Consider the following 26,168-nt stretch of genomic DNA (forward strand, 5'->3'; position numbering starts at 1 on the left):
AATAGTGATAAATATCTTTAATTATAACAACATATTTTGGAGAAAAAAATAACAGACAAATGCCATGATGTCCAGCATCAGGACAGCAATTCAGATTGGATTTAAAAATTGTTAACAAAAATAAACTTCAAATTTATCTGGATTTTGCAAGGTGTTTTTGGTTCCTAGAATAAAAACTGAATGCATTGAAAGTCGAAGGAAGCCACTGAATTGAAAAATTTATATCCGGATAAGCTACCAATGCCATACAGAAGGCAACCAGATTTGACAGAAACTACCCTCCATTCCTTACAACTGTACTGTCTGTGCCATGTGTGCCCAATGGTCATAGACAGTGTAGAATGTTGTGTCGTCATGTCAAATAATGTAGAAGATGCAATGTTAATGAAGGACCAAACTAAAATTGATTGAAATTACAAAATACCTTCGAGCAACAGTTAAGGTCAAAGACAAAAAAAACTTTCAAATGACTCGCCTCAACTTTCATATAACATTTTGATGGATTAGATCTGACGAGGACAAGGATTAATGCGATGCAGTGTACCTTATATCTTCGCTAGCCAAGGCTTCTGATTGTGTTACACTCCGCGAATATTCATGGATACGCTATCGGCGATTAATGTACCAATAACTCAAAACAAGATTAGGTGATATTGTCAGAAATGGTATGACAATATGTCCTCACGACCTGTACAAATAGTACTTTCTCCTCAGTGATTGTATCTGAAATACAAATGTAATAATGCAATGTTCAGCTGTATTGACGTTTTTATTCACTCCTATAATCACAATTCTTGTATGCACTGTATCTCTGCACACATGTAGTTAGTATCAATCACAATTGTTATTTCATAGATTTACTGTGGACGGTTTTTAATGTTGCTATGGATTTGAAATTCCATTACGAAACTCTTTCTTCCCTTCACCACCCTGGTCACCCTAGCAGTGTCATTTAACGACTCCACACATGTAGCCATGACCCGTTCAGCATCTTCATTCAGTTTCTAATAAAAGGAAACAAAACTTAAATGTCTTCATCATTCAAAACAAAGTAGATAACTGTATATGAATATTTTCAAAGACTTTACAAGTTGCATAATGTTGATACTATAAATGAATATTAAATGCCCTTGTTGAGTGCTTTACATGTTAATAACTGAATAAGCTTTGAAACGATGTGATACAGTTGATAACAATTAATTATATATATAATGGCTATATTCAAGAGACACTCTGCCAGTATATACCCTAAAATTATGATAATAAGATGTGATTGAAAATATGCAGTGATGTTTTTACAAAAACATAAGCTTCAAAATTTGTATTAGCTAGTATAATGAGATATGCCCTTAGCTGTGATTAAACTGCCTACTAACAATTCTAGCTGAGTTTTAAGCATGCTAAATTTACAGAGAACAATCTATTGTGAGACACTGTATAGATCTACGTTTTTTCAACTGGATCTTTATAATTGTCTCACCACGTCATTTACTTGGTATGAAAAAACTATGACTAATTCAAGAGACACGACAGTAAAACATCAATTTAATATTATCAGATATATCGATGTCATCAACATTGTTAATGTCCATACTATTTACTACTCATGTAGCCTAATAAAACAATTTTATAGCTTTTTTTTTATTTACTTTTTTTTCATTAATGTCTAACAAATGAGAAATTATACATACTCCTTCAAGAGGCCGTTTTTGTCCCTTTGCATATCCTTGTGAAGACAGCACTATTCTCACAGCAGAACCTCTAAGGAGACGTTGCTTAATCAATTGTAGTTTTGTACTCAAGTGGTTGTTGTCAATATTAACTCCAAAATTAAATTCTTTCATCTTTTCAACTTTATATTTTGAAATTTCTTTGTGAAAATCAGCTTCAGATAAAAGTTTATATTCACCAGTGTTGTTGGCTCCTTCATTTGGAACACGAAACAATTTCTTGCCTTCTTTGTGTGCCAATATTTGTGCCTTTTTTAGTGTCATTTTCTGTATTAGTTTGTCATCAGAATCAAGCACATGCACCGGTTTGGACAATGGATCTGTTGAGAAGGAACGTATATCTCTAAAACATGGGTATCCAATCTTTTGTTGAGGATAGAAACAAACACCAGATTCAAAATGTTTAGCCTTTGTCAAACATTGTGATGCACAAATCTGTTGTGAACCAAGCCTACTTAGTATATGGAGCCTTCGGAAAATTACGGAACGCATTGTACACAAAGTCTGCAGTCTACAAATAGATGGCAGAAGAATCATCTTGTCCTGCTGGTCATGTAATCATTAAATTGACAGCATCTGCAAGAACAGAAATCAAGATTTACAAATTAGGCTCAATTCAATGATCGAGTCCCAGGTACAAATGTTGGAACATATCATATTCCAGGCAAAATATTTGAATCTGAACTCTAGCCTCAATGTAACTATAAGCATGAGCAATCCAAATCTTCTGGCCCCTAATTACCTTAGGCATACTGGTTTTAAAATGAGAAACTACATACAGCACAGTGACATATCCAAGTCAACACAAATTCATAAGATCTAATTCACACCATTGATGCCTACACAATGAATTCAACCTTTGACCTCAATGTGGCCTTGACAGTAGGCATGCAGATTCAAAAGTGTTCAAGATTGAAAAGCCTTGCAATCCTTTGCATTGCCACATTATTGACATAGGATGTAGGAAATAATGGCTGAGCAATGTGAGCTTGATCACTGGTCCTTTGGTTTGCCAGAAAAGATGCAGGATATAATGACATGGGCACAGGATTTTGACTTTTAATCTTAAAGCCACATACTCCCAAATAACTTAAAATTCTAGTTGCACACATGTATTAATAGCAATCCAAGATGCTCATTCACACTCTCCTAAAAATTACCATTGGCCTGGACGCTTGACCGGGGGAGTCCTTGCGATATCAGTGTATAAAAATAACTAGCCGCATTTATCTATATTGCGAGATTTGTCACAGAGCCAAGAACAAGGCTATAACAAAGTGCACTGCACATTAGCTACACACATGGCCGTTGTTTACATATTGAGTATACATGAACTTTGCCTAATAATGCTTTCATTTAAACATTTTATCAGAATATTCGCGTATTAACTCAATAAAACAAACAAACATACATCTAAATTCTTAATTTTAAAATGTAGTAATGTGCATACAACAAAACATCGATTAAATTTTAGATCGGTGAAGTTGACAATCTAATTAAAATTAGACTTGTAATTTCCGTTCTTCTACGATACACTGCAATACAAGATCTAACAACACCCCGTAGGAGGTCGCCTCAGCATAACCTTTGAGCTTTAAATATTGGCGAATGAAAACGGAGGTCGCCTCAGCATGACCTTTGAGCTTTAAATATAGGCCAATGAAAACTGGCCAATGACGTCATCAGTCAACCAATGACAAACAGCCTTATACAAGCCTTTGGTTGCGTCTCCTTAGTACTGAAGACTCAAATCAGCGCTTGATATGAAATACACAAACATTATTGGTAGACTACTTAAATGGCTACGATAATAAAAAAAAAGTTGCTAATCCTCTGGACGTTACATTGAAAGAAGAACATAAAACGAGTATACATTGTCTTGTCGACAGAAAGGACTGTGTTGCCAACTGGATTTCGAAAACTTACCATATACGTTATTCCCTTTCAAACTATTTTTTTACACGACGCTGCTGCCTTCACTGTCTCTCTCTCCCTCTCTCGTACGATTAAGGAAAAATCTCACAGGTAGCACATGTTTGTAAAACTATAAATTTGTTGAGGTGTTCTTGGTGAAGTGGAGTGGGTGAAGCCATGTTGTTTACCGTTGCTATCGACCATCGGAATACCTCGGGAACGTTACGTGAGTATTTATACTTCCGAAGAATGAAATCACACCGAAAATTTCATAGGCGACGCGCTGATTGGCCGAGCTCAAAGGTCATGCTGATGAGATGACCTCCTACAGGGTGTTGTTAGATCTTGTATTGCAGTGTATCCTAGGGAAGCGGAAATTACAAGTCTAATTCTTATTAGATTTGTGAAGTTGACAATGTTCAAAAGCTAACCAGCAATCCAATAGACGTCCGGCAAAATCGGAATTCCGTGTTTATTCCCATTTCTTCTCTCGCTAAGTTCCAACAAATTATTTCCTAAAGAAATAATTGGGTTTTGCCGATTCCAGTCCCTTTTACTTTTCTTTTTGGCAGAATCTGTCTGTGTTTTGGCAGGCTCAAACCTTCGGCGTTCCTCTATTTTGTATAGATCGATAACCTGCTCTTTGCATTATGAGACTATTTTACATAGAAACTTGGTCTGTGGGACCCAGTTTTTACAGTATTTTTGGGAATTTCCTGTATGCTTTCATAAATACATTTACACATTTTCCTCCAGTTTTTGATTTGCGATAATTTGTTAGGTACATTGTATATATATTAAGTCTAAAAACTGTAAAGAGCTCGAAATGTAAACATTTCTTTGGGAGTATGTGGCTTTAAGTTAGTGATCTTAACCATTGTATATATAAAATTATATGGATCTAAATCTAAAAATGCAACTGTACATAATAAAATACACATAGTGTTATTGTATCAATTTATTTCAACAGATAATGACTAGATGTTATATACCAGGGGTATACGTATACAGTGTATAGTTCTTGCAAGCATCTTATTAAGACAGATACAAGGAAAATGCACCAACTATATGTGCATGGTCCATCAAAATTTTTGCAAAGGTTAGAAAAAAATAAATCCATCTTGGTACACTTTGTATTTCTCCTGTTTAGCCTTAAGCTTGTCCCACATTTCAATGGGTAACTAGTAACTACACCTGTTGCCTACAAAATAGATTTGATTCCAACAATATTCAAGTTCATTGCATAAAACAACATGCATTTCCCCTTGATTGTGAGGACTTCCAAAAGCGCCATATACTAAAATGCCCATGATCTGGTATATATCTCTGAAGACTCTTGAACTGGGCTGTACTGTGCCCTATATAGTCCACCTAAAATTGGGTCTATTTCCTCGAAAAACATTTACCCGGTTATCTGGCCTAGGCCTGTGGACAAAAGATCTGACAATCTTGTATCTATAGGCTATATAATGTAGTGGACCCATAATCTGGAAGTATCATTATCTAAACCTAGCTCTTAGAGAACCACGATTCGGTTACGTGATAGGAAGGTCCCAATGATCTGCATTAATGATTAGGAAGGATTATACATGATCATGACCTTTGCTGTCCTTTGGAAGACCCGTGATATTGACTGTCTCTTGGAGAGCCAATGATTAGAATGTCTCGTATCCGAGGGATTAAGCACGAAACTTAGTATTTGGTAATAATGCAAGCGACTGTTGGTTGGACAATTACATAAACCTGTGCCGGGCGTACGTTCAGATGTTCAAATTCCCACAGGTACTTGTGGACATGATTATGATATTTCTAATTAAAATGTTACATTATAGACGAGTAAATTATTGTATTACAATTGCATGCTTAATTTGTAAAAATTGTTAAAATTTATAAGGCCGAGGTACGATATTTTTTTTACAAATTAAGCATGCAATTGTAATACAATAATTTACTCGTCTATAATGTAACATTTTAATTAAAAATATAATAATCATGTCCACAAGTACCTGTGGCTGAGCCTGTGCAAATCCCAACATGTGTCGATGTCAGTTCCATTTTCAATATAATTTTGGACGGTATTAATTTAGAAAGGGTATAGCTATATGGTAGATTTTCACATACCGCAGACGTTTATTCTTTCAATTTTTCTACACTCTACAGCTGTTCGTGCCTTACCTGTCATATTCTACAAGTGGACACCTTCAGGAAGGCCACTGGGCGCAGCCATCTTGCTAGTTCCCGGATGAATACATATCGGACGTTTCGCTTAAAACCGTTTCATATGAAGCGGTTCGATTTTCCCCAATCAAATTAAAATTAGACTTATAATTTCAGCTCCTCTACGATACATTGTAATTGTTTAGGCTTGCATTTATTGTTCATTATAACTGAATTCATTACTTGACAGTGCGAAAGAAAAAATACAGAGAAATAAAATAGTTGGTGCGAACCCGATTGGGGCGAAACGTCCTGAGACCGATTTGCTGAGCTGACCACAGTTTCGTAATACGGGACGCTGTTATTTTGGTTATTTCCACAAATATGACAGTAAACATACTAGTTATACTATTACACAGAAAAAAATACGCAAGATTTAGCTTCTATTAAAAGTTATTACATCGTTGTTTTGTTGGGGGGGTCGAAACTAAAATGTGATGGCAATTGTAAATAAAAATGGCGGCGGTTGAGGCACCGGCGGCGCCAGTCGCAGCTGAAGATGACGAGGCATGGCTTTATGGAGGTATTCTGAAAGAGGACTTGCCTTTGATTTACCTTATTATATAAGTGTTGACGTTGTTTATGCTATACTTATCACTGGTCAAGTGTCACCTTCTTGCAATAACATATTTGGTGGCACTTGACCGTCTCATCCACATTGCCATATTGGTGTCTATTTTGTCGAATGAATGAAGTTGAATCTACCCTATCCATGCGTAACACTAGAACGCCGTATTACACTTTTCCGGTTTCAATACAACGGTAGAATGGAATACAGTAGGCCTAATGTCCAGTTATTAATTATCTGGACATTATTAATTATCCAGTAAGACACGATACGTCAATTAAGGGGTAGGACTATTAGTGAGTGCAATGGCCCGGTGCCGACACCAGTTGAAAACAGGTTCAGAAAACAAGCAAAGAAAAGTTTTCACACCGAATTATTTATTCGCGGACGTTACTAAAGCATACAATAATGAATAAATGTTGGCAAAAGTGAAATTTGTCGTTATCGTTATAAGTTATCGCATGTTTAAAAAATGTGTTGGGTGTCCACAGGGCTGCATTATTCTCGTTTAATTATTTTCTTTACTTCATAACTAACCTGTACTTCTGTATAATATCAACCGGACACCTTTAAAAAAAAATTTTTTTTAAATGGCTGGAAACATCACAAAACCACATTCATTTTCAGTTGAAGACAAGATATGACAAAGCTTACTGCATATAAATGACATACCTGTAGCATTACTCCAACAATGTTAGAGGTTTTACACGGCGAGATACTTTTGACAGACGCTGTGTAACCTCTAACTGCCCATAGCTGATTTTCCTGGTGCTGACGAAATTTTCAAAGTTCGTATATTGAAAAAATATAGTGTGTCAACTTACATTTAAATGATCAGGAGAGGGTCTAATATATATTTCTTTCCATAATCCCATGATTAAATCACAGGTGCCTGACTCGTTTTTATAAAATAATAACATATACTGTAGAGTACATATAAATGAGAAAGGTTCTGAACTCCCCCAGGCTTGAAATCTGATGTATTTATTTCTAAGTACCGTAGCTTCGGTTGTATTGGGTGGATTTTTTCGAAGTAGGACTTAAATTGAAGAGAAATGGTCAATCTTTAAAATAAGCCATAACATGTTGTCGATTTCTCGATATTAGTTTACGAAATCGGGCGTGAAACTTCAAAATCCCCTCAATTTTGTTTAGTCGGACAAGTTGACGTAACGGGGTCACCACACTTTGACTCTATTGGACATAGCTTTAAATACGAAGTCCACGGGTTAATCACGAGATACGCTTCATCAGATCACCGAATACAACTATTACATACACTTACTTTATGTATACGAGCACCCTATCGACGGCCCCGGGACTTTTTATGCATACTGATAGCAGATTTTCCACTTGAGTAGCCATGTTGTGTCAGCCGCGGTAAATTTGAACAAGCATTCTGATTGGTTCAACACATTTTCTATAACCAATCAGAATGCTTGTTCAAATTTACCGCAGCTGACACAACATGGCTACTCAAGTGGAAAATCTGCTATCAGTATGCATAAAAAGTCCCGGGGCCGTCGATAGGGTGCTCGTATCTTTCATTATAATATAATTCATTTATATGTACTCTACAGTATATGTTATTATTTTATAAAAACGAGTCAGGCACCTGTGATTAAATGAGAATAATTTCGTAGCTAACACACAAATTAATGAAATTATGAAGTTTTCTTCTTCCGAAGCGAAGCAGAGCTCAAGCAGACTACTGCCGGTAGTGATACAAGAAATACCACATGATTTGCCAGTTAATACAAAATTGGATTACAACCCATGTCGTACAAGCAGAATACAACAAAATCTGTATCATTTCGTTCCATTTGAAATATCCAAAACTATTTTGTATCAACCTTTAGGCAGCCATTTTTAAAAACGACTAGAAAAGTGCTACAACGACATGGACATGTATTTTGTGTGTTCATATACTGTATTATACTATATATTTGTGTCTGTGACATACATATGGGATATATATATTGCATACATGATGTGTAGACATCGTTGTAATGACCTGTCAACCACTTAAGTGTTTTTTCAAGCATATTTCGTTGCGCCTGGATTTCAGGTGCAAGCTGCATCAAAGAATTAGTGCTTCGGAAGTAAGAGGTCGCAGTCGGCAAAATCATATCCGATTGAAAAAGAGCCGACCAGCGGCCTCTTATGTTATAGGAGTACCTGTAGCATGTGCAAGCTCAGAAACCACATATTGACTGGTACATGACTCTCAGTGCATACAAATCCATGTTATATTGGCTACTGTTCTGGATACTGTGGACATGAAAATGCATGTAGTTTCTCACCATTTTGTCCCAAAAAAATATTTTGTATGCTATTGCATTGTCTTTTATCTAATTCATTAGTTATGAACAATAACTGGAAATTATGTGTTGAAACTGTTGGCAACATTACTTTATATAACTTGATGATGTTCATTTGGTCTTTTTTTTAGAAGAAAATAAGGAGGCAGCACAGACAAATGGGTAAATATTTTCATCTTGATATTTATATCATAACAGTCATCTACAGTATCAGTAACTGTTCAGTGTATTATAGGTCTCACACAACTAATTATTTCACTATATATGTTATTACCAATGACTCCATCCCCTCAATCGCTCATATGAAGTTCAAATGCTGTGAAATTTATATCAAATTAAAAGTTTGAAGATTTCCCTACCTGAAATATTAACATTGAAATAAGTTGTTCTAAGCAGAAAGTTCTGTGTATTTAAAAAAAAAAAAACTATTTTCTCACTTAATTGTTGTGAACTCATTTGTTAAGTGATCATTTAAACTAAACTTGTAGCGAGGCTACAGAGGTAACTGAAGAGACCACAGAGGAGAAGAAGGAGGACAGAGAAGCAGGAGAGCTGGTAAGAAATGGTTATTATATAAAGATAATACTCCCCAGTTGGTCAACTGGCTAGCCACACCGGTCTCTTGTCATCTGTAGTCAAATCAAATTAGCTATTATGCATGGTAATTAGTGTTTACCTGAAATCACTGTGGTCCACTTTGTATTTGATGGAAATGGTACATGTATAGCCACATTAATCTATATGCAAGATTAAAAAAATGATTTGAATATGTTTCTTGTTATGATAATATTTCCACATTGATAAAAAACATTGTGAAAGAATCTCACATTCCTCAGAAGTGTTGTTTCTGAAATTGTTTTTTATTCGATTTACAGAGTGGTGAAGAGGAATCACAAGAGAAGGATGATGATGATGATTCTGATGATGATGTTCAAGTGACAATTGGTGACATACAGACATTTCCGCTGAATGAGTAAATAATTTGCTGTAGTAAACTAAATTGTTTTAAACTAGTGGTAAAAGTAACTGTTACTTCAACTGATAGCACAATTTTGTCCTATGCTACTCTGTATCTTGTTGATTGCTGACATTGAGGATTATTTTGTGTTGAAGTGTCAAAAAAAATAAAAGATAGCAACCATGAATTATAATTGGTCCATTCATAATTACCTGTAACTAAAATTCATTTGGGTTAAAGTGCGTATAAATAGTTTTGATTTTACAGAATGTGGGTTTTTTATTATCTCAATTTCATGCTTTCACTTTTGGAATAATTTCATTATATTTATTAATATTATTTTTTTATAATTTCTTTTTTGTTGCATTTCAATAAGCTCTGTCCTATTTGTGAGTTTTTGTGTTAACAGTCTCTGTTATTGTTTACACACGAACTAACAGATTCCTCATTTAATTACTGATAAAATGATGGATCTGATGTTTTATCTTAAAATGTGACAGGGATATTTGACACTTATATGCAAATGATATAATAGAGAAAAGTTCCAACGGTTTTAAGTGTAAGTTCTCATACTTTCATATTTTGAAAATAACCTTTGAATAATCCCTAAGATATTTCAGTATCATACTGACCTAATTTCAATTATGATTTTAGAGCTCCACGAAATTTATTCAAAGCACAAAGTGGTTACCAAAAGCCAGCTGGAGCAGGTGAGTTCTAGATAGATTTCTATTGATATTTATCAACTGTGTACAAGATTTGACAACAATTGTGTAAAATAAACATCTCATATCACTGTGTTGATAACTTGCATGGGTGCCAGTTATAGTGATGTGAGGATCATCAATCAACCTGAAGGGAATAGCCAATCATTATGAACGGATGTTGATTACTAGTTTTGATATGAAATTTGATGTAAGCATCACATGATTTGAAGGTGGCGTTACATCAAACCTATGTGTTTTATCTTTTTCTATTTTTTTTACAGCAGCTGCATCCAAAACCCAGACTGGAACAACAACTACCGTAAAGGGTGTGGACCTAGATACTCCCGGAACCATCAATGGTGTAAACCAATTTGAATTTGATCTTGATGGACTTCAAGCTGATGAGAAACCCTGGAGGAAACCAGGTATTCAATTTTGCAAGACAATTCCTATCACTTTCATAGATACCCTTATCATTAATGGATTCTTTCAGCAACCACCATGCTTTTAATTTCTTCCTTTTTGGGACCCAAATCAGTGACAAGTTAGAAGAGAAAGTATTTTTATTGGACCTAACTTTTGGGCTTAATTTTTATTTGCTCTGAATAATTTATCCATTCACTACTGTAGTGTGACATGAGAAATCTCCCTCCACCATTCCTCAATCTTTGATTATAGGATTTCAAATATATGTCATGGATAGTCTTCATCATATATCATTTGCATCCTCAAATTCAAAATTGAAGAGGGATTTATATCTTCAGTCATCACAAGACTTATTGAACAGTTGAATTGCATTGATATTAATTTACTTGTTATTGCCTAGGTGCGGATATCACCGATTATTTCAACTATGGCTTCAATGAAGACTCCTGGCGTATGTACTGTGAAAAACAAAGACGACACAGAATGGATGCTAACCCTGGAACAGTCACCAGAATCTATGTAAGTAAGGGAATGTGTCGTGACTCCCTGTAAAACAATTGTTATTATGTTTTGTGAATTTTGTTTTGTCCTGTATTGAAAAATAACTTTAAAAATCTAGTTAAGAATAACAAAATATATACATTTATCTGTTTGTTGATATAATCAGAAATTTGACTTTTATCATGTACAGTAATTATCTAAATGGCTAGAGATTTTGCCTTTATCATTTAGGTACATCAGCCTGCCTCATCCATGAACAGAAATGAAAAGAAGGATGTGCTACATCCGCCAGGTTTGTAATTGAGATATAACTTAAAGTTTCAGGTCTTAAAATCGTCTTCTGATAATTATACCATCTGTGTTTTTAATGGTGGTGGTATATCATCATTACTGTTATCAGGTGAGTTTTGCTTACCCATCAAGTATTTGTTAATTTCATAACATAAATAACTATCACTTTCCCAGTTCCATGTCTAAATTATAAATGACAAATTTGTTGATGGTATATTGTGGCTATGATTAATTTGCAATAAATTCTTTTCATTGATCAGTCTAATGCCCTATTACATCTCAAATGAATTGAAATTACTTGTTTATTAATGGGTAAATAGCACAGCACCAACAACTTTTTTTTACGAGCCCTTTCTAAAAAAATTAACATTTTAGTTACTGTTTTATATGTCACCATCACCAAACAATCAATTATGTACCGCAAGAGTTATCAACTGGATGCTCTTTTCTAGAATTATGTTTGTAGAGTTTGTTACATGTACATGTACACAGTGTATTGAGTATTTTGTCATCTTATGTCAAAATAAAGAATTGAGTATGAAACACTGATTTACATTAAAGTTTTATATTAGCACCTGGCTCAAAGGGTCGATGAACTTATGGCATGGCACAGCGTCCAGCGTCTATCAATATTTCCTTCAAATCCCTGCTTGTCATGAACACTTGATCAAATGTGAGATAAGCAATCTAAATTTAAACGGAGGGTGTGGCTCCCTGAAGGGCCGAAAGGGTGGGGCACAATATGGGATTAGAGGGAAATAATTTAAATCGCTACTGGTCCTGTCAACAACTGAATGGACTTTGATGAAATTGGATCTGGAGCATTATTGACCAAATGAGATCTACTGTTGTATAAATAAAGGATTAAGCACTCTTGGATCAGGAGAAAGGGGGCCTAATTGGGGGAATATAGCAAAACACTTCGGAATCTTTTTTCTTTTCAAGAATGACAAGATTTGGTCTACCTGTAGTTTCAACTACTAAGTATTGTTGGGAGGGGCAGTTCAAAAGTAGGAAAATATTTTAAATATAACTTTAGAGTATTTTGCCATAATTACTGAAATGTCCAGATTTTGCTGTTACATAAGGTACAGAAACCCCCCAGACTGTGCCTGTGATTGGTTCTCGTGGCAAGACGAACCCAACACCAAGGAAGATGGCAGGCACAATTGATGTTATTGGCAGTACGGCCAGAGACTCTAGACGACCAGATGCATCCTCTATGGGGGATCCAATACCTGTGGCTGGGTAATTTGTGAAATATGTCTGATTATCTGATTTTTTTTAAAATCTGATCAAGCAAATGTACCACTTTGTTTGCTAACAACATCAATTCTGTGACTTACTTTTTTGGGATGGATTTAAGGAAGCTGGTGTTATTAGCTAAATATTGATAAAGATATTGAGATTTAGCTATGCGTTTTTCCATAATATGGTTGAGAAATCAAATTTATAGACAATGCCAAATGTGCATTAACATCAACACAGATTATTTTTTTATCAAAAATCTCCTGAAAATTTTTGTCTGAATTGCTTTGTGATTATCAGATAATCTATAAAAATGTATGACTTCAGCAGCAGAAAGACCTACAACACATCTGTGCCTCCCCCGGGTATATCTGTACACCCCACCCAAGGGATGCCGCCTATGCCAGACTATTCTATACCCCCTCCAGGCATGGCATTGCCCCCGGGTATGCACCCACCTCCAGGTAATTTGTTACATCAAAACACACAAATTAGTCCCTAATTATGTGCTGTTGTGTATTTTTTTTTACCAAACCTTTCAGCTAGAGAAAAGAAATAGCAAACTACTTTTTTTTTTCATTATTATAATACAATATCCTCTTCTTGTCATTACTTGCTGATCTGACTACAGTTGCCACAAAAAGGTAATTGTCATTTTATGACTTATTTTTTTATAATGTTATGTCTTATATTAACATGAATTTATACCCATGTTAAAATCTCCATCTACTATACAGTACCAATTAATTGTAGCAATAATTGTCTGTATTTACAGGGCCAGCACCCCCAGGCGTTCCACCAGGTATACCACCCCCTGGATTTCCCCCAGTGGAATTTGATGGTAAACTATTTATATTTAGTTAGAGAGCACTGACTTACTTAAAAGCACATTTAATAATCAAACTAGGAGTTTAAGAGATCATGAAGTAAATTTTAATTGTTATTCTTTCGGTTAATCTGTTTATCTTTCTTTCGGTTAATCTGTTTATCTAATGTATATATTAACAATGGTGTTCATGATTTTTAGAGCCTAAAATATCATATCTGGGAAGATAAGCCATTGAGCTGCAACCAAATGTGGTGATGTATGATTATAAAATTGATGAAATAATATATAAATTCCACTAATATTTTACAGCCTACTACCCTCCCACAGGACAGACTTCTGTTAGGTGAGTACTTGTTAAAAATCGATACTGTAATGTCATTCCCATGTCAATTCTATGTTAAAGAGTGTATGATTAATCAAATTTAAATAACTACCTCTGCTAGGGATTCAGTTTCAATATGTCTTGATGTTTACTGTATATGTGTTCCTTTACAAACATAATTACACTGTCTATAATGATAACCTACACTTAGCTTTATAATTAGTCATTGAAATAACAAACTATCAAACTCAAATATTTTTTTCCCTTGTAGTCATTATGATGACCGGAATTTTTCATCTCACTCCACATATACATCAAGTTACAATCAGTCCAATCCCTGGGATAACAAGTAAGTTCGTACATTGGTAACATTTCTCTTTCCTATTGACTTATTGACAGACTTCGACAGCTGTTCACATATTTTCAAAGGGAATGGTTCAGGCAAATCAATTTAGAACATTGTTGATATTTCTTACTTAAATATGTCTATTAAATGTTGCAGGATAATTAGAATACATAGTTAGTGTCTTAGTATATAAGCTGTATTTGTGGCTCGCCAGAATAGTTTTCTCTATATTGGTGTTAAATATTTCTACACAGAGAATACAGTAAGAATTTTTTTGGTCAAAGCATATTTAAACTTTTGTTTTGCATGACCATATACTTATTGACATATACCAAACTGAGCACTTCAACTTGCATCAACACACATTATATTACAGTCGCCAGGAAGGGGGATATAGATGGGGGAGTGACTATAGCAGAGAACGCAGTCCAGCCAGATCTGACTCAGAATACAGCAGGTTTGTTAATAAGAACTACCGTAATTTTACAGTGCATCTTTTTAACTCATTTCAATTCTCTATTTTTTCCATCATTTTTTATAGGTTTTTCTAAACTTAGTTTTAGGAACCATTAAGAAATTTAAAATTTGACTGCCTTTATGATAAAAAAAAGTTGGTGTTTTTTTTCTGTTAACCTGATACTAACATTAATAGTATTCATTTACTATAAATAGCACACGCAGTGAACGAGATTATAGTTATGGTCGTGATCGCAGGCGTGACCGAAACAGGTTTGTCTTGTTTAACTGTGGATTTGGGAGGCTCTGGATTGCTCTTACACAATTTCTGAAAGATGCATTAATCAAAAGTATTTGTATAAATGACTACAGTCATTCAATTTATTTTACAAAACAGCAAGAAGTATTTCCTAGTCGAACATTTGGACTCTTTTATTGAAAATTTGAAATTTCTATCAATGCTTACCTGCTAACTGACCTGCATCTCGCATGTTAGGCTTCACAAATTATACTATAATTACAAATTATGGACTTTTGGTGAGGTCATTATGATGTTATACGTATACTGACTTGGTAGAATCTTTTGAATGAGGGCAAAGACCAAGGTCAATACAGTGGAACTTCGGAAAACTCGAATACCCCGCTTAACTCAATGTACTTCGTCAGAATTTGTCGAATTTTCTCTTTATCCTAGTAAAAAAATTGATGATACAAAGTGAAAAGTATCGGTTTTTAGACTAACAACAATCAGTGGTAAAAGCCGACATTTTTTTAACATCAAATTTCCGTTTGTGATAGGCACTTCAAACCTACCGATTATTAGATGCTATTATAAGTATTTAATACATTAATTAAACAAATTGTCTGTGGAATCTTAAAAAGTGTTCAGTTTTCAAAAAATGAATAAATCTTGAATACAAATTTTTTGTTAATTATCAATATATTTTCCCATTTCAAGCAGTCACAGACTGTTACAAATATCGGGCAAAAAACTTACAATAATCATATTAAGCAATATTCCAAAGTGGCCACGTTCATGCAACTAGAAATTTTTTTACACTAGATTCAAATGTTTTCTGAATATACTGGTGGCTAGTGGTGAGAAAGCAATTACAGTTTTACATTGTGTAAACAATATACACGTTTTATTTATATAGAATTGTAGATCTTTGAACTTCATTATACATACCTTTTTAGGGGAAGCAAAGAAAACTGGCTAGAATGCACTGGCCATCTGTCTATAGTTGATTTGTAACTGACCTAGGATTGGGGGGTGGGGGGCATCATGACCCTTAAGGGGTACCAAGACCCCTTTCAGAGATTCAGGAGTTAGCAGGTATAAATTGTTTCAGCAGCATAAAACTGTTGATAAAAAGTTGAAATTTAGGACTGTTACATACAAGACAACACATAGTTCTGTATCACCTGTTTCCTAACAGAAATTGTGAAAGCAATTCAGATTCAATTGTTGGTTATGGGGATTTTTGCTTGTTGGTAAACTGGGAAAATAACTGCAGTTGCAATTGATTAGATTTCATATTCATTTATACACTCATTTTAAAAAGTTAAATGAATATTACAGACGTGTCATTCCGTTTTACAAAGATTATCTAAAAGGAGAAAAATATCAAATAAATATACTAAAGGAAATAAATCCAGATACTTTCAATTCAGTCTACATAACATTAATAATCCATAACACTTGGATATTACATACAATTAATGAAAGGTGATCTGGAAGATTTTATAATGGTACATGTATAATAAAATGTCATACCATGTAGATTAACAGTTTAATGGTTGTGAACCTGTATACAAAAATACAATTTTTCCTATTAAACTGAAGAATATGCAGGATTATTTACCGTACATCATTGAATGCAGTACTCTTAATATCCAGGAGATTATTCAATATTGAATTGGTTGGTTTTTTTTTAGGTCACCTGAGATGAAGTCTAAAGTGACTTATATTTAAATTGCCTTTTTCCGTTGTCATACATCCATCAACAGTTTGCATTTCCGATTTCTTCTCATAAACCCTAAAACCAATTTCATTAAAATTTTGTAGAAACCCTCCATGGCTAAAGGTCAACCTAGATTGTTAATATATGATCCTCACCCCCAGGGGACTAAGGGCAGGGCAAAAAGGGTCAAACTGATTAACATTTTTAAAAATCTTCTTAAGACCCCAATAAGGTAGAATCAAATACTTTTCATAGGTGAAAGGGTCTTAAGGTGCTTTACCCAAATTGTGAATTTCTTAACCCCGGGGTTTCATGTTTGCCACTGGGGTGGGGGTAAACTTAACTACAGTTTATAAAGAGAAATCCAATTTTAACTTTCATTTATTCAATTTCTGTTTGAATTGGTTCTGACTTAGAACTATCAGTATGGGATGGCAGTTTGATGGTATATATACACAAGTTGGCTCTGACTGACGAGTGGAGTCAAATGTAAATTGACTGAAATTTCAAAAATATTTTTCTCAAGGCCCAAATAAGGTAGAATCAAATAGATGGAATGGTTTTAAGGTGCTGTGAATTTCAGTTTGCAACTGGGGAGGGGAAAACTGTAGTTTATAGGCTTAAGGAAATCACATTTCTGACTACAATTTCTTGAATTTATATTTTAATTAATTATAACGTTGTTAGAATTATCATTATTGATTGGCAGTTTGCTAGTATGCATATATTGGCACTGACTGACACACAGGAGCTGATGGTGGGGTCTAAAAAGGGTCAAATTGACTAAATTAATTTTAGAACTTCAGTAACCATTAAAGCCCATAAGCCTCTTGTTATGGTGACTGGATTTATTATACCCCCACAACGAAGTTAGGGGGGCTATACTGGAATCAGGTTGTTTGTCCGTCCGTTTCTCTGTAGACACATTTTGTCCAGACAACTCCTCCAAAACCAAAGGGCCGATTCCAATGAAACTTCACACAAATAATGATCATGTGTAGATGTGCATGCCATTTTCTTTTTCTCAAAATTATGGTTGGTATGGCAACTGGTCACTATAAACAGGTTTTCCGATAAGAACCATAACTTTAAGTTTGTCCAGACAACTCCTCCTAAACGAAGGGCCGATTTCAATGAAACTTCACACAAATATAGAGGACCATGTGTAGATGTGCATCTGACTTTCTTTTCCTCAAAATTATCGTTGCTATGGGAACTGGTCACTATAAACAGGTTTTCCGATAAGAACCATAACTTTAAGTTTGTCCGGACAACTCCTCCTAAACCGAAGGGCCGATTTCAATGAAACTTCACACAAATATAGAGGACCATGTTCTACATGCCACTTTCTTTTTCTCAAAATTATGGTTGCTATGGCAACTGGTCACTCTATTACTTGGTTATCTTAGTTAGCCTCTAATTAACAGTTCTAATTCACCATTGACTCGTGCAGATTGCGGGGTTATTAGTCAGCCATCCTAGCGACAGTTCTAGTTGCATTAAGTGATTCCTAACTAGAGATATCCTGGTCCCTTATTGCTAGTTTCCTACAATGGCTCCTTCTGACATGTTTTGTATTTGTCTAAAGCTCTTTTTATTCTTTACAGCGGCATTTCTTTACAGAGGTTTTATGTTTCGACAGAGATATGAAAAAAAACTTAACAATTCTCCTCCCATAGTGTTCAATCTCAGTATTTAATTTGGGAAAGGCATTAGCAAATCGCTTTTAACTATAATTTAAACCGGTATATTCTTCTTTCAAATTAATGTTTCTGCAAAAAATATGACTTGTAGACAGCAGCTTGTTTGCACATAAATATGGTATATCAATGCATATGTCTACTGAAAAGTGTATTGTATTTGGATATAAGGATTGGTATTTTCAAATTTAGTAATTGGTATTGAAATACCAGTAAACATAACAAAACATGAATAAAAATGATTAGAAGCAGTGACTTTTGAACTGTTGTGCATGCAGCCTTGTTTTCATTACAATACTATTTGAAACTTGCTAATCCTCACATAGCCAAATGTAGTAATTTAAATTATCGTTCCTGTCAATCCTTGGACAAAAAAAATTTAGGCTCATATAATGCCTGCGAGTTTAATTATGTCTTGGTGCATTATACATTTATTTACATTCTTTAAATATTAACTTTGAACACATCTTCTGTATAAATGTTGCTATAGGTTCTTGAACGACCATGGCCTGATTAACAGTGCAGAAATTTGTGAATTTTGAAGTTTGCAAAAACTTGCTACATATGCTGACAGATCAGGCCAGGCAAGACATCATTATGTGTAATTCTTGTTCACATTTATAGAGCTGAAACAGGCGTGAATTGGGTATTTTTAGAAGTTTTTCAGTAAATATTAATTAAAGTTGTTTTTATAAAGTTAAACCATTGGTAGGGTGTGTAATCTAAATGCAAATCCATACTTTTCACCTGGATATACATACTGAATTAATTTTGCTATTATTTTAAGGAATATCATAATGAATATATTCAGATTAAATATGTCGCCAATAGGCAAGCTATGATGTTCTCAACAGGTTTTGTTTACCCATTATTGTTCTGGTACCCTATATATATATGTTACCAGAATTGCTTTTGCATGTAAGCGATACAGGCCCTCAAAGTTTTCTGTTTCCCTATCAGACTTATATTTGAGTCCCACTTGTATGCCTGAAAATATACCAGTATTTTTTCTATTTTAACCATTCCATCTGTCACAAAGTGGTTTTTTTTCGATATCAGAGATACCTACTGGAGAGACCGAGGAGATCGGGACAGCTACAGAGAACGGGAAAGGTCCAGGTCACGTGAAAGAGATAGACCTAGAGACCATCGTCACAGAGATGAAAAACACAGATCAAGAAGGTGCCTTATGATTATTTTGTATTCATAATTTTTTTAATGATATATGTGTCATATCTCAAAAGTTTTTCTCACAATTTAGTTCTATCATTAAAAAACCTATTTTAAATCATTTGTAACGGAAATAGTTATACATGTATGTTATAAAGGCTATTTTGTAGTTATAATAGCAAATAAACAGTGCATAACATCAGCTGATATACGTAGTGGTCAAAACAGTCTTCAGTCATAATAGTAATTGGAGATGTTAATCCTTATGGAAAGTGTTTTATACCAGACCATTATCTTCTGGAACAGGAAGCACAGAGATGACGAAGATTCTGATCATCACCGCTCTAAACACAAGAAAAGTAAGAAATCTAAGAAGGACAAGGATGACGATGCTTATGACCCATCTAACCCTAGCCAGGACGACATCGCAAAGGGAGAGTAAAGTGTTATGTTGCTGACATCATCAGGAGATCATATTCATCTTCATTAAAGGATAGTTTTGTCTTAAACATTATTTTATTTCAAGGAGGAACTTTGTCAAAAGGATGTTGATTCTGTTATATTTTATCTCAGAAAAATGAGATTTTCAAGTGTTGACTAATACTGCCAACATGATCAGCAAGAAATCAACACCAATTACTGTAAATTAAATCCTCAAGTGACAAGTGCTAAATCCTATAGTGTTGGTAACATCTCCATTTCCATACACTGTCAGTGGTAATTTCATGGTTTTTACTTTTCACTATTTTCTAGAATAGAATAAAAATAGATACCTAGATAAAAGACTGTTCCCAAGTTAACAAGCCAGGGGGCTAGAAAACTCTTTTAATAAAATGTATCAGATTATTGGATAATTTACTTGAAAGATACATCTTTCCCTAATAAATTGGTTCAAACCACTAAAATTTAATTGTCAAAAGTAACAACTTTTACAGTATTAGTTGTTATTGCCAGGCATGCAGTACCATGCAAAAACTATTGTTGTAAGCCATGCAGGATCATTGAATAAATACATGTACATGTCAAGGAGTTTTCTGTTTTTGTTACACTGGGATAGTCCTCTTTACAGTAAGTCTCTGTATTGATCTTACCCCATTGGTTTATGAGGTTAAAAACAATGTTATCAGTGTGATATGCCCCCACAAACCAATCGGAACATAAAGACTCGTCATCAGAGAGGAATATTTTTAGGTTATGCAAATTGGATCATATATATATTTATTATAATGCTGAGAGGGACTGCATATTTCAAATTTGAGTGGCAGTGATGACAAAAGACAAAAATAACATATTAAAGCTAAGTTTGTTACGAGTGTGGATTTATCCACTACATGTTTAATGAAGTATCCAACAAAGTACATGGTTCATACTACATTGATATGCCACATTTTCGCATCAATTCATAAAGTTCCAATCGACCTTGGGGCCATGTTATGACCTTGACTTTTACTTGGACCTCCTTATAGAAAACTATCTAGCATTCAATACCAACAGCAACATGTTGGGCCTAATTGTCAGTTTCTCAATAGGACATTCCCCTCCTCATATGGCACTGGCTAATGGAGGACATTAAGTCTGTACTATCAACAAGTGGCTGATTGCTCAAAAGAGGTCAGTGAGTGCAGAAGCTTCAATCAACATTTTTTAAGCTTCTAGATTTTGCTCCCAGGATTTGTCAATGGAACTGAAAAAAATTGTGACATTTTGGTCAATCATGATTTTTCACCCTTTTGCATCAGTATTTTTGGTAAACTACCTACAGTATATATATTTAGAAACTTCAGAGTACCGCCTTTTCAAATTTAATAACAAAAATGGTGTTTTTGCATTATTAACATTAACCAAGGAAACCAAAATTTATGAAAATTTATGATTTATGAAAAACAAGTAACTTATTCCTTATGTTTATATATTTTAAGCCAATGAGTGTAAATCAAGTGGTAATCTATAAACTTTACGATATGATACATCAGACTCTTGAAAAAGGGTGAAAAACACTATTCAAAGTCAAATTTTCTCTTTATTTGGGGTTGTTGTCATGGTTGCAGACTGAAACTAAAGAGCAGTGATTTTTGTTAAGTTTTTATTTCCATTCTATCTGCCTAGCCTTCATTGTAAGAAATTTAGTCTTGTATTACAGTTAAGAGGATCTATCCTGACTTTATGGCAAAACTTTATTTTTTTTGGCATTCAAAACTTTACTATGACAACCAAATTGAAAAATACAAATGTACATAAAAATGCAACATTTTACTTAGCAAAGCCTAAGCATGTGCACCCATCAGCATGAAAATGTAAAACTGTTTGCAGCTTAGACTGCTGTAATAACTAGCATCTGGTGTTATTAGTACATGTATACTAAAAACAGATTATACTGATAAAAAGGCATCCGAATCAAATGGTTAAGACTTTGCTGGTCGTAGAGACGTCCTAGACTTATGCATAGACAACAGACATGTAGAAATATGGACAAGCGAGGAAACATTTCTCAAAGAAACATCAGTTACTGAGGAAATTTTCAGTTTGAAAAATCCAGTTTATCAGACAAACAAGTTGATTGATATAAACACTCAACTTGGTTGGTTACATATTTTTTATGGATTATAAAGAATTCTGAACTATATTTAGCATGATTTACCAGGCAAACCTGATTTGATATATATTTTATATGACCTAATATGGGCGCAGGGCGCAGGTAATTGACAGTGGGGCGCCCTTATTAGGATTCGTTATTCTGAAGTTTTATGCAACAGACTATACCTTATAGCAGAATACCCAAGACTGTGGAAAGGCTAAAATATTCAAGATGAAGACATCTATTCATAATCATAAATTAAGCTTAAGCATCACTTAAATATTCCTGTAAACTTGTAAACCATTCTAGCTGTTCTTTAGAACTTCCACCATTTATGTTCAAATGGAACTCTTTTATGTTCTATTTATAGACAAAGGTGATTTCCAAGATCATATCAGACGTCGTTTTCTTTGACCTAATAATTGATTTACACCGTCTTCAACTAGCTTTCTGTCTTAACAACTTTTAGGTAACAACGTGAATTAAGTCTTTTACTTGATTTTTAGCATTAGTTTCGGGCACACTTTGTACTGACATCTGTATCACTGAATAGACAGAATGTGGCGAAAACTTCTGTTCCAGTGACTTAATTGGGTGAAGAAAATTGAACACATAAACAGAGACATATATATGTCTCTGACATAAAGTAGCAAAACATTTCACATAGGTTATTACTTTTGAACACCATTTTGAAATTCAAAGATTTTTTTTCTTGGGAGAAAAAATGTAGGGGCGCCCTTATTAGGTCAAATACGGTATGTGTGTGAGGTGTATACTTTTGGACTTAGCTTTCCAAAAACTTATCCTAAAAACTTTTAAGGGGTTTTGGTGCTAAAAAAGTTAAGTTCACAAAATGGTAAAATGCGAAAAAATCACAATTTGTTTTGCATGATTTTGCCATAACATTACTCATAGACCTTTAATGAATGTATAAACCATATTAGAAGGGTGTGAGGTGTATACTTTTGGACTTAGAAGCTTTCCAAAAACTGATCCCAAAAACTTGACACAGGTGTCTGGGTTCCGGGACTTGTGTACCGTTAATAATAATTTTTTTTAATCCCACTATTAATGGATTTTTGAAAATTATATTATATAGGTACCAGAACCCAGGCACCTGTGGTTTGATCCGCTACCAACGTTGGAGGCAAATCAAATGTGCGTTCTAAGTCGCGGTCAATCATCGGATATAAGAATGAAACTCGACCCGCGGCGGCTTGGACGCAGAAATCTCAAGAAATTTAAGATCAATGAATGAGCATATTACGTTATTCTGTTGGAATAAAATGAATGTCTTCGAAATCGGATATTAGAATGGATTGGAGAAGACGGGATGGAGTTGGTTAAAATCGAAGGGACACAGAAATCCCAGAGGGAATTTACAAAAGTAGAAAGTTAACTGTCTCGACATTTATAATAAACTGTATTGAAAGTATTTTGTAAAATAAGTTTAGTATGTACCAGTACTTTGCCAAAATAACAATTAAATAAGGTCAAATAGGGAGCTAACACTAAGTCGGGAGTTGAATTATCGCATTAGCAACCTTTTATTAAAAGTTATACATGTACATCATTTCATATCCAGATATCTCAAAACAAGGTCAAAATTCCCAGAATAGTATCCAAGGGCAAATTGTTAATAAACCACACTCGTCATCAGCAAATGGTGTCAGTTATTGCCTTAGGTTTTTAGTTTGACCTTTTAACCTTGACCGATCAGCGCGAGAATCGTATGGTTTACAACTTTATGTCATGCTACCATGCCATGAATTTGACCTAAATCTGATGTCTCGTTTGTGTATACATTTGTTTCTAAATTCCAATGGTGATAAGTAGGGTTCTTTAACTTTTTCACTTTGACCGAATTCTAAAAAGGGATAGAATTTGGTGTTGTGACACTGCACATGGTGTGAATTTGAATAAACCTATTGAGGTCTTCACGAGAAGCTATAATGGGACTCGGTAACGCGAAGCATCGCGAGGAAAGTAAAAATCTAGACAGAAGATCACAGCAAATTAATTGGTAGTCCTTTGCGAATTCCCTTACTCGAAATAAATTCTGGAATGTCATCCTGATTCCATCTTGGGTTATTTGTATTTCTGAAATTACAAAAGTTTATCTAAATTAAACGAGGCTATTTGTAAACATGTTCAAAACTCAAAGGGACTATTACCTTAGATTTCAACCTCAGGAATAGTAGAACTTCCTATAAATAATAAGATATATCAATAATTCAGCGATACACGCGCCTACACCGTCAATTTTGTTGTTTTTATACATATTTTCAGGGTCGGTAAGTATGAGTACAGGTCAATATTCTGTACATGCTTAATATTCATAATGTTATCTACCTGCATGTTAACTTTTACAATGCATTCTCATTTCACATACAAGTACTTACTCTCTCTCTCTCTCTCTCTCTCTCTCTCTATTCAAAAATGAAAATAAAAATCAAATTTTAAAAAAATGAGTACAGTTCATATTTAATTTAGATCAGGTAAATGTAATAAAAATAATTATACTTATTATATATGCCAGTTACCGACACCGACAAAATCATGTGGGCTTTATGTTACAATATGATTAGGCTCAGTGATTAAAATAATAAAAATTATACTTATTATATATGCCAGTTACCGACACCGACAAAATCATGTGGGCTTTATGTTACAATATGATTAGGCTCAGTGATTAAATAAAACATCACACTCTACATTATTTTAAAAAATAAAATGTTCTAATACGGTGTGGTCTGAACTGTATGACTAACGTGACACTAATTTGCATTCAGTACCGTTGTAAAAAAACAAAAACAAAAATTACTGTATGATGTTCAAAAATAGTGTATTAGAACAAATAAATCTATAGTCGACTGTGCAGGCAGGGCGTAAGAATTGTACATCTGCTGCCCCCATTGCATGATCGTTAGAGGCGACTAAATTTGGGATCTTATCTTTTCTCTTCTTTCTTAACAACTTTCTTCTTCCTAATGTCTCCCTTGACAATGCCTCACTTTTGGCCTTTAGTTGAGCGTTCGCCCATGTGAGAAATTAAAGGCTTTGGGGTCTGACCCCTAGCCGAGACATACCAGAGTCTTTAAAAATGGTAGTTGCTACTCCTGCTTAGCGCTCAGCATATTTGGAGTGGGACGACTGGTTCGCCAGTTGTCAGGTGGGTGTGCTGGTGGGTGTCTTCGGCAGTATGCTTCAGTGAGATTGCACTATAAATCGGCAAAAGTTTCGGCCTATCACAAGGAGACTTGACACGAACATGTATACCGCAGCCTCCAAAAACACACATACGCACTCACCACATGCATGCATGTCGCACGCACGGGAGGCCGTCCTTAAATGACCTTAGCTGTTGATATAGGACGTTAAAACAAAATAAACCAAACCAAAAGTCGACTGTGGTTCGTAATCGGATGTGGGATGTATTAAATGAAAGGCATATAAGTATATTAAAACGCGCAATAAACTTTAATACGTTAAAACTGCCATATTTTAACCGGTCAAAATGCTATCACGCCAAAGTTTAAATGCTAAGTAGATTTTAACGTTTTCAAATTTAAAAAAAAAATAACATTATATCTGATAGCTTTTAACGCATTAGATAAAGTAGTTTTATCGCGTTGAATTTGAGTTTAACGCATTATTTTTTTACATGAATATTGCGGCCTTCTGACCGTCCTACCTGCATGGTTTGACAAAGCCTCATTAATCTTTTGTTCAAAATTTTCACCTTACCGTACGTAGATTTCTTCGTTCTGTCACGGACAGATGGTTCTACAGGAACATCGTCACCGCGACCACGTGTTTTTGTTTTGATATCCTATGCGGTTGACGTCATGCACTGTTTTGAAAAATAGTGTTGTTAGGGTCATCGTGGTTTCGTTATAACAGTTTTGATTGGCCACTAAAGACA

At 34.6% G+C, this 26,168-nt stretch overlaps 2 protein-coding genes across 10 annotated transcripts; one reads left to right on the plus strand and one right to left on the minus strand.

Annotated features, from left to right (window-relative positions):
• Positions 1 to 2: 2 nt before the first annotated feature.
• On the minus strand, positions 3 to 26,131 carry LOC117329185. 4 transcript variants are annotated; one of them, XM_033886989.1, is made up of 3 exons: positions 25,991 to 26,131; positions 1,692 to 2,306; positions 3 to 1,004 (listed from the first exon to the last, which is right to left on the minus strand). In XM_033886989.1, exons 2-3 carry the CDS (start codon positions 2,265 to 2,267, stop codon positions 858 to 860), a joined length of 723 nt encoding a protein of 240 aa, XP_033742880.1. In that variant the 5' UTR covers positions 2,268 to 2,306; positions 25,991 to 26,131; the 3' UTR covers positions 3 to 857. The 4 variants fall into 4 exon arrangements, with proteins under 4 accessions (XP_033742880.1, XP_033742882.1, XP_033742879.1 ...); XM_033886991.1 differs by having other exon boundaries at positions 25,996 to 26,108; XM_033886988.1 differs by lacking the exon at positions 25,991 to 26,131 and adding an exon at positions 5,820 to 6,091.
• On the plus strand, positions 6,187 to 20,694 carry LOC117329182 (pre-mRNA 3'-end-processing factor FIP1-like). 6 transcript variants are annotated; one of them, XR_004533130.1, is made up of 18 exons: positions 6,187 to 6,384; positions 8,882 to 8,912; positions 9,239 to 9,305; positions 9,626 to 9,723; positions 10,363 to 10,418; positions 10,697 to 10,840; positions 11,242 to 11,360; positions 11,574 to 11,634; positions 12,722 to 12,881; positions 13,209 to 13,345; positions 13,657 to 13,722; positions 14,020 to 14,053; positions 14,304 to 14,381; positions 14,755 to 14,835; positions 15,051 to 15,107; positions 19,558 to 19,680; positions 19,975 to 20,307; positions 20,419 to 20,694. XR_004533130.1 is itself a non-coding variant. In XM_033886981.1 (17 exons), the coding sequence occupies exons 1-17, from the start codon at positions 6,318 to 6,320 to the stop codon at positions 20,108 to 20,110; spliced, it is 1,515 nt and encodes a 504-aa protein (XP_033742872.1). In that variant the 5' UTR covers positions 6,187 to 6,317; the 3' UTR covers positions 20,111 to 20,694. The 6 variants fall into 6 exon arrangements, 5 of the variants coding, with proteins under 5 accessions (XP_033742872.1, XP_033742873.1, XP_033742874.1 ...); XM_033886981.1 differs by having other exon boundaries at positions 19,975 to 20,694; XM_033886982.1 differs by having other exon boundaries at positions 13,212 to 13,345; positions 19,975 to 20,694.
• Positions 26,132 to 26,168: the final 37 nt, after the last annotated feature.

Source organism: Pecten maximus, chromosome 6, assembly GCF_902652985.1.
Source record: "Pecten maximus chromosome 6, xPecMax1.1, whole genome shotgun sequence".
Taxonomy (NCBI): domain Eukaryota; kingdom Metazoa; phylum Mollusca; class Bivalvia; order Pectinida; family Pectinidae; genus Pecten; species Pecten maximus.

Excerpts from the sequence above, each read along its gene's own strand:
- LOC117329182 (XM_033886981.1), top strand. The coding sequence starts at position 6,318 with ATGGCGGCGGTTGAGGCACCGGCGGCGCCAGTCGCAGCTGAAGATGAC. Across the intron at positions 14,054-14,303 it reads ACAGGACAGACTTCTGTTAG|TCATTATGATGACCGGAATT; the intron begins GTGAGTACTTGT and ends TTTCCCTTGTAG. Across the intron at positions 14,382-14,754 it reads TCCAATCCCTGGGATAACAA|TCGCCAGGAAGGGGGATATA; the intron begins GTAAGTTCGTAC and ends ATTATATTACAG.
- LOC117329185 (XM_033886989.1), bottom strand. The coding sequence starts at position 2,267 with ATGATTCTTCTGCCATCTATTTGTAGACTGCAGACTTTGTGTACAATG. Across the intron at positions 1,005-1,691 it reads AAAAACGGCCTCTTGAAGGA|AAACTGAATGAAGATGCTGA; the intron begins GTATGTATAATT and ends TCCTTTTATTAG.